At 46.0% G+C, this 12,524-nt stretch overlaps 1 protein-coding gene across 1 annotated transcript; it reads right to left on the reverse strand.

Annotated features, from left to right (window-relative positions):
* Window positions 1–7,508: 7,508 nt before the first annotated feature.
* HTR1B (5-hydroxytryptamine receptor 1B) lies at window positions 7,509–8,679 on the reverse strand. Its single transcript, NM_001006948.1, is given in 2 exon segments — window positions 7,509–8,433; window positions 8,435–8,679. Coding segments are annotated over 2 exon segments (1,170 nt in total).
* Window positions 8,680–12,524: the final 3,845 nt, after the last annotated feature.

Here is a 12,524-nt window from a genome sequence, read left to right on the forward strand (position 1 = left end):
AATAGTTACTATGTTTACAAAAGATAAAACTGATATAATATGTAAATGTGTGTGTATTTATAATCCAAGTGAATTTACTGAGTGAAAGGTATTACCAAGGAAATTGTGTCATTTGCCATATGTTGATGATTGTTATTTCTTTGTTCTATTTGTTATCTTTTTTGTATTTTTATTATTATTATTTTATTTATTTATTTATTTATTTATTTATTTATTTACTTACTTATTTATTTATTTAACAAAAGATGAAGCCCTTATTTGGAAGTGATGTATAAACAAAGGACTGAATTTAAGGGTCATGCTTTGCTGATTCAGATCCAGAAGTAAGTTGTTTTAGGGTAGACTGAGGATCTGAAGCATCTGGGAGAAAGCATGTAAGGTGAGACATTAACAACTGCTGAAGCTGAGGCAGGAGTATTATGTAAACAAGTCAGGAAAACACCACCTATTGTACATTAAAAAGCATATTTTATCATCTGGAAGTTTTATGTTGCTTTTGTTTTGGTTGTTCTTTACACATATAATCATGGGAAATGACTGATACTTTATAACTAAGCTATGGTTTCCTGTAGATCTTTATTACTCAAAGTGGGGTCCATGGCACCACATCATCAGCATCTCCCAAAAGCCTATTAGGAATGTAGAATATCAGGCCCCACCCTAAACCTACTGAATCAGAATCTGCATTTTAGCCAATTCCCCAGCTGTCCATCAAATTTTGTATGTCCATCAATTTTGAGAAGTACCACGGCAAAAAAAAAAAAAAAAAAAAAAAATCCACTTGCTATTTTTTTTTTTGATTTTTGTGTTTTGTTTTTTGTTTTGTTTTTTTTTTGACTTGCTATTTCATTCAGGGGCCCCCTTCACACCCACAGCTACTGTGTGTGCCAAGCATTGTTCTAAAAGCTTCATAGACATATTCTTAGTGAATCTCACCCTAGCCAAACATTGCAATTACCTGAAGAGAATTTTTAAAATAAGAATTTCAGACCCTACACCAAATAATATAATTTAATTAGTCGGGGGCAGGGTCTGAGCAAAGATTTTTTTGAAGGTCCCATGATGAATCCAAGGTACAGCCAAGATTAAAAACAATTAGATTATTCCATTTAATTTTTACCTGCAAACATAAAGGTGTGTACAGAGGAACTTGCTCATGGTTGCAAAACATGGATTTGGACTCCAGTCTTTCTCACATCAAAGACTTGCTCTTGCATTTTAAACCTACCAACATGTTGGGGTTCTTCATGGGGATAGTCTCATGCCATACTTCCCACTGTGTGATTACCCCCAACATACTATGCTCTGTGGGAAAGCCTCTGAGGGGCAGGGAAAAACAGAGAGGACTCAAGGAACTTAGGGCCAGGCAAGACGAGGGTGGAGAGGTAAAGAGTCAAAAAGAGTTCTTTCCCACATAATTCAGATCAGTCTAATGCCGAACCCATTGAGATTATTCGATGAAATAAGGATAGATTGATGAATGACAGTGGTGATGTAGGTCGTGTATAAACAATCATAAACTGGATTAGCAAATGGGATTAGAAGAGACAATCAGATGTGTGTGCAAAAGTACCCTGGGCACAGTTCCTGACCAACTAACCTACACTTTGTGGACTTTTCTCTCACTGCACTCCCATCACCACACTTGTGAGCAAGAGATATCCTGAAACCTAGTTATTCTAATATGGAATGACCAATCAGAGACTGATGTGTGGAATGTTCCCACAGAGTCAGGAAGGATATGAGTCATGCCTTCTTGCATCATTTAGGCAAGCCATGTGTAGATTCTTTTCAGCATTTACCATAAATGGATTCCTATATCACCATCTGTTCACTTTAGGTACAGGAAATGTTATAAGGCCATTCTTGTTTTATAGATTTCTAGTTGGTAGTTTTGGAAAGGATTTTTCCTATCTTTTGAAGTATGAACTAATAAGTCAAAAGAAACTGGCACTTTCTCTTACAAACTACACTTGGAATAGTGTTAAGTCTTCCCTGTGTTGGCTGGCCCAACTCCAGGGATTGGCTCTCTCTCAGGGAGCACTGAAAATCCTAGTATAATCCTAAAATGTGGATGTTGACTTTGAAAGTCAGATTTAACTGACAGATGTGTGAAATGGCACAGAAAAAACTCCCCACTGGGGATCATGAAAATGCCAGAGAGTAACAGTTACTTACAGAAGGAATGGCAATGATATAATCTAACTTGTTTTCTCATTTTATATGATCCATTCTCTGACACAGAAATTTATGTTTGTGATACATAAGATTGTACTCACATCTATATATGCCTCTTTCTAAAGCAAATGCCAAAATCAACAAAGACTTCAAAGTCTGCCTTCTGGGAAAAACGGACATATAAGTACACCTTACTTCTGTGCAAAAACCCAGTCCTGTCTTTAAATGGCAAATGACAAATGTTCTACCTTTGCACTATGGATATATCAACCTCAACCCAGCGATATTCTGAAAAGAAGAACACAGTGATGAGAAAAATCATAGTGGCAAAGGATATATCTAATAATTCACTCTCTTTAATTGGAAAATAAATTCTTTGTCTTATAACCTCTGAATTCACCCACTACCACATTAATTAAAGGTCACAATGTTTTAAATACTAAGATTTTAGCATTTCCCAGGACTAGAGATGAATAAGAAAATAATGGGCTTCGCATATATGAAGAAAAATTCTAGGTTTGTTTTAGGGATCCTCCGCCTGAATTTGCGGCTCTGAAAAATCTATTTTAAATAAATGATAATAAGCCCCCTCTCTCTTGGCACATGCGTCTTCATTTCCCTGAGCCTAGAGAAGTCAATACCATCTGCTGTGTCCAGGAAGGAGTCAGACATTGTCAAAAGGTGAACACCTGAATTCTGGAAACAACTCAACGGCACTCTGCCCCCTGCTGGACTGTTCAAGGACGGACATTGATGAAGGGTGCAGAAGCTTCACCTCCCACTCACTTCTCCACCAGCCTCTGCCCTTGGGAAAGGTCCAGTAGATGCCCCAGTTAAAAGCTTTTGCTCCCTCCCCCAAATTATGCATTCATTCGAATCAACAATTTTTTTTATGTATGCAAAAACCCTAGGCTGCCAAATCTGCCCTCCAGAGCTGAAATAAGAACCATAATAGATCCACACATTATTGGTTATCATGGTTTCTGAGTTTTCAGGGATAAGAGAAAAGCAGGAAAGTAGGAAATGAAACATTGAGGGAAAAGATGTAGATGTGGCGAGGGGCTTTGGAATCTGGGAAAAATCTCTAGACATAGAAGAGGAAGAAGACTTTAAAAGTGAGTAAGAGGATGCTATCAGACATGAAATATTGGGCAATTTCTTCTGGCTGTTAGGGCCACTGCAAACCGTCTCTCATGTTTTGGCCTCTGAGCTATTTTTCTATTTTTCACCAGCTGAAGTGGTAAGTGTGAAGACTCCTAACTTCAGTCACTTCTAGTCTAGCCAGGTTTCTCCCATTCAGGCTAGCTTCCTCCCCAGTTCAACCTCTGTCAAATAGCCTGCACTTTCTCTATGCTACAGGTGCCATGCAACCACAAGGGAGGCAATGGGGAAATGATGGCTACCGAGGAAATGATGGCTACTGAAAAAAAAAAAAATACTTTTTTTTTTGTGCTGAGTGCCAAAAAAGTGTCAGGTAGTTTCATAGGTGCTTTACATGCATTGGTGCATGCAACAAATTGCAAGTTGGCTGCATTTGAGGAAAGCCACACAGCTATAACATGCTCTATTTGCAATTCAAACCTAAGACTTTCTGATTCCAAAGCTGTTTTTCCATCTATTCCTCTGGTGTTCCATCCAAGAGGTCAGTCTCCTCCTCTTACGTTTCCCCAAGCCTGCTTCTAGTCCTGCTTCCTCGGTTCCTGTTTCTGTGTTTCAAGTACCATGGAGTACCTTGGAATCTCACTACCTAGCCTAGAGACTAAACGTTCTCCCTAAAAACAGGGATCTGGAGAACTCTTGTGACGGTGATCTTTACCTTCTTTGCAGAATGTGAGAGCATGATCTGCCTCATTCCTTTTAAATGCTTCCTACAGGGATCCCTGGGTGGCGCAGCGGTTTGGCGCCTGCCTTTGGCCCAGGGCGCGATCCTGGAGATCCGGGATCGAATCCCACATCAGGCTCCTGGTGCATGGAGCCTGCTTCTCCCTCTGCCTGTGTCTCTGCCTCTCTCTCTCTCTCTCTCTCTCTCTCTCTGTGACTATCATAAATAAATAAAAATTAAAAAAATAATAATAAAAAATAAAAAATAAATAAATGCTTCCTACAAATTAAATCCTCCCAGTGTGACCTTACTCGCCAGTCTACCACACTATTGTTTCTCAACAATTATTCTCTCTTGAAGGTTCAAAGTCCTAACTGCAACCCAGAATCCAAAGAACCAATCTTTCCATAATAATAGAATCACCATCCACTCTTTTTTTTTTAACACGAAAAGGACTTTATTTCATTATTTTCCTAAATTTCATTTCCAATTACACATTTGTTGAAAGGTGGAACACCAAAGGCAATTTTCAGTCACAGCAACTCCATCAAGTACACATAATCTGAGATTTTACTGCTTGAGTGAATTATAGTCCTCCCAGGGCTTCCTGGTTAAAGAAGATAAAACTAAGGTAATAGAGAAGAAAAGTGAAGAATATTATTCTGTAGGAAATTTGTTGAACTCAATAACCATTCATTCATGGGTGCCGTGTCCATTTTTAAAACGGAAACTCTAAAATTTCTAGAAACACAAGACAATATTGGTATTTTTGAATGAGTATACATTCATATATTTGTGTGAAATTTTGTGCAATTCAACAATATGGCAAATGTTATTTGTTACCACAGCCAATGAAAATGTATTTTCATTTCTATGTAAGTTAAACATTTCCATCTCCCATTTTATGTTCTGCGAAAAAGCCATATGTCTAGTTTATGAAACGAACTATGCTAGATGCAGCAGTAACTGACGAGGAACTTAACAGTCTTAACTACATACCCTTGGGATGAGTACACTTTGCATTATCATGTGCAATGCTGTATGATGATTCTAGATCTCTTAGAACTACAAGGGTTTGCAAGCTTCTACTTCGCACAATATGCCTCAAATTCAGTCAATTCAGCCAAATAATAAAGCAAAACCGCAAGTGGGTAATCTACAAATGGCAAACAACCCATGTGACTAAACTGACCATGTTTTGTAAATATGAGGACACAATCATTGTAGGTGCCCTATAAAGACTTCATTTGTAAGTGACTATTTATTTCAATTAATTTTTCCCCCTCAGGCTCCTAGAAGTTGACTAAATTGTTTCTTAGGCCCAAAGAAAACACAGCTGCATAGACAAAAGACAAACATATTGGTAACATATAAACAAATACCGTGCTGTAGGCACATTCCTATCCATAGTAAGTTAGATTTCTCCATAGGAGAAATGTCACAAACAAACAAAAACCCTGGGGATATAACAGAAATATAGGGATTGTCTGATGCCTAAAATTTTATTTTACTTCAGTGACAAGTGTAAATGTTGATCAAAATTCATTCCCTTTTTTACTTAGTTTATGCGTGAACTTTTGAATGGTGTATTTTCAAGAGTCATTACCCCAGAGTGAAGGTCTGCACAGTAAGAAAGCAGCAGCCTACTTGAGCTCAATGCATCTATTGTCTGACAGTCTGGTCTGGGGAGCTTCAAGCAGGGAGCGAATCCATTTTACAAAGACAACTTGCTTCTGCAGACAAAAGGTATCAAACTGCAGAAAGCTCTCTGAAGAATGGAGTGTGAATCTTCTTTGGCATATTAAATGTTCCACATTCAAATTTTATTTTATTTTTTTCCCCTTTTTTCTGTGCAGATGATCCTTCAGGGCTACTCCCTTTTATTTAGATAATGTATTTCTCATCTTTTGTTGTGTGATCTTTCCCTGTGTTGGAGAGTCCTCAGAGTTAATTTGAGATAATGACTAAGTATTACTGAAATTTTTAAAGGCAGATAAATATAAACTATTACTGCTATTATATTCATTGAGGTATCAGATCAGTGACGAATTTCCAAGGTTCAATAGCTTGTCAGTTCCCTGATTGCCTGGTTAAGTCAGGTTTGGTTCCATGAGTTACAGGAAAAACAGGCTCAATTTTAGAGCTTCTCTGAGCTTTTATAAAGTCCTTGCATGACATTTTCTAATAATTTTTGTTCCCACCCAAACTTCAATAGCAAGGGGAAATAAACAAGTTTTTTTTTCTTCAATATTGTTTTTTTGGGTTCTTAATGTATTTTGAAGATGTTTGGAAAAAGGAGCTGGTTCTCTCAAGTTACTTTATATGTTAGCACACATAGGAATTACAGATGGGAAGGAGTGCAAATGACTATCAGAAAAAAGTCTCATGCATTTAAGATTTTTTACAAGTCAAAATATACATCCTCCTATCACCCTCATTCCTTAATTATAGAAGAACCATTTCTATTTTATCAGTCTCCTTTACATCCCACTGAATTGGAGAAGGAGTAAGGATACTTTCCTTGTTAAGGAGCAGTATATACTCATCAGTGTAATTGACTGCATTAATAAGAAATATGTCAGCAGCTTGGGCTGAGTCACCCATCATATCCTTCATTTATGAGGACTTAAATGTGTAAAAGAACAGGTACGTGTAATTAGGAGGAAAAATAAAGCAATCTGCAGACTTTGGCACTAGCACACATAATATTTTGTCTGAGTTGTTAAAAACGTGGTTTGACGATCACTAAATAAGAATTAAAAAAATTACAAATCTGCAGAAAACAAACAACCATAGGTGTGGGTTCTCAGTTTAATGCTCCCCCATCTCCCGTTCCCACCCACCCACCCCATATAGTTTCAATTATAATAAAAATAGAGATCTCGACATCAGAATTTTGCTGTTAACTCTTCCAGGTTTCTCTGCACCATCCAAGCCACACATAAGGTTTGAAGCACCAAATCCACAAGTTTCTCCAACCAAGTTTAAATAAACCAACTGGAGACTGAAGGACGCCAAAGTAACTCTTCCCAAGTGAAGCTGAAACACAGAGTTCTCCCCCAAACACAGGGTATCACGCGTCTAGTTCAAGCACTGCCAGGCTGTGTGTAGATCTGTCTCAGGCTTCAGACAGCTACAGGGACCGCGGGTTCTAGAGGGCATGATCCGTGATACCAAAGCAGGGCAGGGATCCCCCTTCCATGACGGATTTTTAAAAAGTCACAACCCTCCCTTGCGATTGGCTGCCACGGGGGTCAGCGCCGGACCTGGGGTTTGAGGGCAGAAAGCGAGCCTCCTCCTCAGCAGGGAAGCCCTATCAGTCGTTGGAACAGGTCTCCTCTGGGAGCGGAGCGCCCTCAGGGCTGTCCTGGCTTCTCAGGATCCACTGGCCAGAAGACAGAGCCTCAACCTGACCCAGTAACAGTGAAAGAAGAGTCGACCTACCTGTGGAACCAGACCCAGCATGGTCCCCAAAGGTCGCTCAGGCTACCCCATTGCAACTGACAAGTCAACCTGCGCACTTAAAGCGTATCAGTTTATGGAACGCTTGTTTGAAGTCCTCATTGGACATGGTATAGATGATGGGGTTGATAAGGGAGTTGAGATAGCCCAGCCACGTGAAGAAGTCGAAGATGGCCAGGTGGAACCAGCAGGCGTCCTTGCAAATAGGCATCACCAGGGAGATGATGAAGAAGGGCAGCCAGCACACGATAAAGGCTCCCAAGATGATTCCCAGGGTCTTGGTGGCTTTGCGCTCCCTAGCGGCCATGAGTTTCTTCTTCTCCAGCAGCGCGTCGGAGACCCGCACTTTGACTTGGTTCACGTACACCGGGGACCCGGATTCGCTGGGCACGTCGGGAGCCCGCGAGTTAACGGAGGTGACCGAGGACGTGGAGCCGGGGGAGTCGGTTATCAGCTGGGCTCGGGTCAGGCGCTTGCCGGTCCTGTTGGGCGTCTGTTTCAAAATCCGGGAGCGGGCTTCCACGTAGATGCGGCCGTAGAGGGCGATGAGGAGCAGGGTGGGGAAGTAGAAAGCGCCCACCGTGGAGTACACGGTGTAGAGGATGTGGTCGGTGTTCACCACGCAGTCCGACACCTCCTCCTCGGCTTTGGCCTGGCGCCAGAAGAAGGGCGGCAGCGAGATGGAGATGGAGAAGACCCACACGAGCGCGATCATGACCGCGGCCCTCTTGGGAGTCCTTTTGGCGGAGTACTCCACGGCGTCCGTGATGGCCCAGTAGCGGTCCAGGGCGATGACGCAGAGGTGCAGGATGGAAGCCGTGCAACAGGTGATGTCCGACGACAGCCACAAGTCGCAGACCACCTGGCCCAGCGTCCAGCGGCCGGTGACCGTGTACATGGTGCTGATGGGCATCACCAGGATGGAGACGAGCAGGTCGGTGACGGCCAGGGAGGCGATCAGGTAGTTGGCCTGGCGTGTGCAGCTTCCGGGTCCGGTACACCGTGGCGATCACAAAGGCGTTGGAGAGCGTGGTGGCCAGGGTGATGAGTGCCAGCAGAAGGACCAGGAGCACTTTCCAGGGCAGCGCGACGGAGTCCTGGTAGATGTAGCCCTCGGCGCTGCAGTTGTGCGGCGCCGAAGACAGGTTGGCTGGAGGAGCCCCGGTCTGGGAGCCCGCGGGCGGCGGCGGGGCGCACGGAGCGCCGGCTGCTTCCATGTCTCTCCTCGCCGGGGCCCCGGAGCGCAGCCCTGGGGCATGGAGCAAACGACGGAAAGGGCGGAAGGCCCGCGGAGATACCACAGTCCGGTGTCCCGCTTGCCAGTCAGTCCCGTGGGCTCCTCAGGGAGTCTTCCACCCCGATTCCCTGCCGAACCCAGAGAGGTCAAGGGCGCGGCAGCCCCGGCGGGCGAGCGCGTCCCCTGCACTCCCCGAGCGCCCGGCGCTGCCGCCGCGCCCCTGCCCGCCGCTCTCCACGCCCCGTCTCAGCCCGGGCTTGCTAAGGACTGGCCCACCGAAACCCCGCTCGGCTCCGACCCGCACCTAGGCGTCTCGCGGCGGAGGGCGCTGTACCGTTTGAGGCGAGAGCATCAAGCCAGGTGGGGTCCCTCACCCCAATTGCTCGGGGCTGAGTCTCCTAACCCGGGCGCTCCCGGATCTGCAGAAGCGGCCCGCACGAGTTTCCCAGCTGTCGAGACCAAAGCTGGCAGGCCCTCGAGGAGAGCCGGTCTCGCATTCCCGCCCCCCTCCCCGGACCGGGGCGGTCTCCTGCGGCGGCTTCGGGCCGCCGGAGCTGGGTGGGGTGAAGTCTGGGAGCCGCGCTGCGCCGCGCCGCGCCTCGCCGCGCCTCGCCGCGCCTCGCCTCGCGCCGGAGCTCTGCCCTCCCTCCTTCTCACGCGCTGGCCACTCGGGCTGGCTGCCCCGCCGAGACCCGGCCGCGGGAGGGGGCATTCGGGGACTGGGGCCGCGGCTGCTCGCCACGCGCCGCCCCCGCCGCCTCCACCTCGGTCCCCCCGGCACCGCTTGGAGCCATGCTGCTGGGCGCACGGGTCTGGGGGACCTGGCGCGGCACGCGGGTGAGGGGCAGGTGTCTCGCGGAGCTGGAGCAACGCTGCGTGCGCCAGCCCGGGAGGAGCGTGTGAGCGGCAGAGCAGATGGGCTCCTTTTATAGAGTCCGGGTCCGGCCCGCCGGAGCCGTGCAACTCGTGCGGCTCGGCAAGTGCGGACGCCGGCTCCCCATCACCTTCCCCTTTTCTCTCTCCCTCCCTCCTGGCCTCCCGCTCGGTTCCCTCCCCGGCCAAGGAAGCTTCCCGCCGGGTCCTACCGCCCTCTCTCCCCAGTACCCATCCCCTGACCCCACCCCCACCCCCACCCCCACCCCCCAATCCTGACACCCAGACGCCGCAGTTCTGGCCAGGATCGGGAATGAGGGCGTCCTGTCCTTGTCTCCGTCCTCTTCGGAGCTTGCACCGCGGCCCTCCAGTTAGATCCACGCCCTCGGCCGCGGGCAGAGGCTCACTCCCCGCGTTACCTTCCTGGGCTTCGACTTACCACCCCCCACCCCAGCAGACCAGTGCTAGGCGGAGCCAGCCCCAGGCTCTGACCTCTCCACTCAGGAATTTTATCCAGCCCTACGGACCACACCCAGGTTAGAAGGAGGCGCCAGTAATTATATCGCCTTAGAAGGAAATGACCAATAGTGCATTTTAAACTTCGGGTATCAAGTCATACTTAACTCTGATGCAATACAAACTAATGTTTCATATCTGGTTTTAGAAATCTGTGCTTTCCAGTCAATGCCTCCCCTTTATGGGCCAACAGGGGAAGAAAAAAAAAAGCTGTCTACAAAAATGTAAAAGTATCACAAGCCAAGCCGAAGCCTACCTTAGGTGAAACTAAACCTTCCATTCCATCCTCCCTCTCCAGCTGCTCAGCAGTTAAGTGCCACTGGAAAACAGTTCACAGTAAGAAGCACCTTCCCTCCCCCAGCTTGCCTAGAAAGGAGGTCAACAAAATTCAAAAGAAAAGAGAAAAAGGAAGGAAGGAAGGAAGGAAGGAAGGAAGGAAGGAAGGAAGGAAGGAAGGAAGGGAGGGAAAGAAGAAGAAGAAAGAAAGAAAGAAAGAAAGAAAGAAAGAAAGAAAGAAAGAAAGAAAGGAAAGAAAGAAAGAAAGAAAGAAAGAAAGAAAGAAAGAAAGAAAGAAAGAAAGAAAGAAAGAAAGAAAGAAAGAAAGAAAGAAAGAAAAGAAAGAAAGAAAGAAAGAAAGAAAGAAAGAAGGAAAGAAGGAAGAAACAGGCTTTTGGACCATCACCACCAGTGTGTCTTCTTTTCTGTCAACAAATACATCAGGTTATCAGCCATATGCGGTATGGAGCAATGCCAGCTCCCAGGTCCTCCCTGCTGCTTACTTCCTCCTCCAACCTTAACAGAAACAAATGTGGAATAGAAGTACAAGTCAGAGAAAGTTTAAAGAAAAGCACCAGGAAAGGGCAATGTACTTTTAGCCCCAAGAACTAAGTGATCTCAACTAGGAGTTTCTAGCACCTAGCTCGATGTGTGGCAGGTATAATGCATTCAATGACCTCTATTATCATAAGTGAATTTATCAGCTTAAGTGTAAGCATATTTTAAAGAGAATGATTCAATCTAGGGACCAAGATTATCTCGCCAATCCATTTTGTTTAGAAGAATAATTGAGGTCCTATGAGAGAAGGGCTTTTCACCCAAGGTGACACAACCCTAACCCGAGTTCTCTTATTTTCCTCCTCCCTAAACCAGGTAGGCAAGCAAAAATAGTGCTTAATCTGTGCTGGGAATTCTAAACATCAGGGTCTAATGGGATATATATATACACAGAGACCCAGTTTTCAAGCAGCTTACAGAAGGGCAGATAGACAATAACCACATAACAAGTCGGTAATTAGCATACATTCTTACAACTTTACGTATTATGAAGAAAAGAGCACATTCTTTTCTTCATAGAGAGTGAGAGTACTCCTTCAGGTGGCAGGTCTCGAGAAAAAAGAAACGTCTTCTGGAACTGGTCTGGGTCTGCAAAGCCACTCTGGGGATAAAAGCAAAACCTCCTTCCTCTCTTCCAGTTCCAGTGCCCAGCAAAGCCCCTGCTAAGCCTCATTTGCACCACATAATTAAGGGGTCCTGCTCATCCTCCAATCCCACCCACCCACATCAGGTGCCTAAATAGACTTCTTTTCTACTTATTCTTCCTTTTTTTTTTTTTTTTTTTTTAACTGCAGCACTCTTAGAAATCGCGGCAGAGGAAAGCAAGGCAGGCAGGCGAGCCGAAACCACTAGGTGGGGGCGTTGACCAGGATGGAGCAAAAGTGTGTGTGGTTGCGGGTGCGGGGTGTGCCAGGAAAACTATTTTCCTGCTATCTTGGGGGAGCAGGGCAAGATGAGGAGAACTGTTGGAAGGATGCGAAGCGGAGGAAGGCAGAGAGGAATTTTACCAAGCTGCAGGCAGCCTTTCCTTTTTAAATTTCGTTTCCAGGGGCGTGCAAAGGAGAAAACCACTCGCTTCTTCTAGGGCTTGGATTCAGCGACTTAGGGAACCTGTGGCTTCCTTCCGCCACTCTTTTCACTGCTTCGCGGATTTCTGAAGCCTGGGTGGAATCTGCCACCTTTGCGCGCAGTTTGATTTTTCTAGGCTTCGGTTAAGAACTGCATGAGCACACGGAGCTGTCTTGCAGAGGGGATTTAGGTAGGTTTGGTGGAGAACCACGTTTCATTAATTTGGCTCCCTCATTTCCCACCTTTAGCACTTTAAAACATAAAATATAGCTGTTTGCACGTGGCTGCACGTCTGTGAAACACTCAGGAGAGCAAGGCACCTTTAAAGTCACCTCTGCTTGGGTCTCCCCTACAGAGGAGGGGCCCTTGGGCGCTGGGCGCGCGGCCGGCTCTGCAGTCCCCCGCGGCGCTGGGAGGAAACTCCCTCCGAGTTAGCTGGAAACTCGGCTCACACACACTGGGCAGGAGGGCAAGGGGGGGAACCAAGAGCTGGAAAAGCTGGAAAAGCTCGAAGTTAGGTGGCAGAGTGCAGCA

This window comes from Canis lupus, chromosome 12 (assembly GCF_011100685.1).
Source record: "Canis lupus familiaris isolate Mischka breed German Shepherd chromosome 12, alternate assembly UU_Cfam_GSD_1.0, whole genome shotgun sequence".
In the NCBI taxonomy this organism is placed as follows: Eukaryota; Metazoa; Chordata; class Mammalia; order Carnivora; family Canidae; genus Canis; species Canis lupus.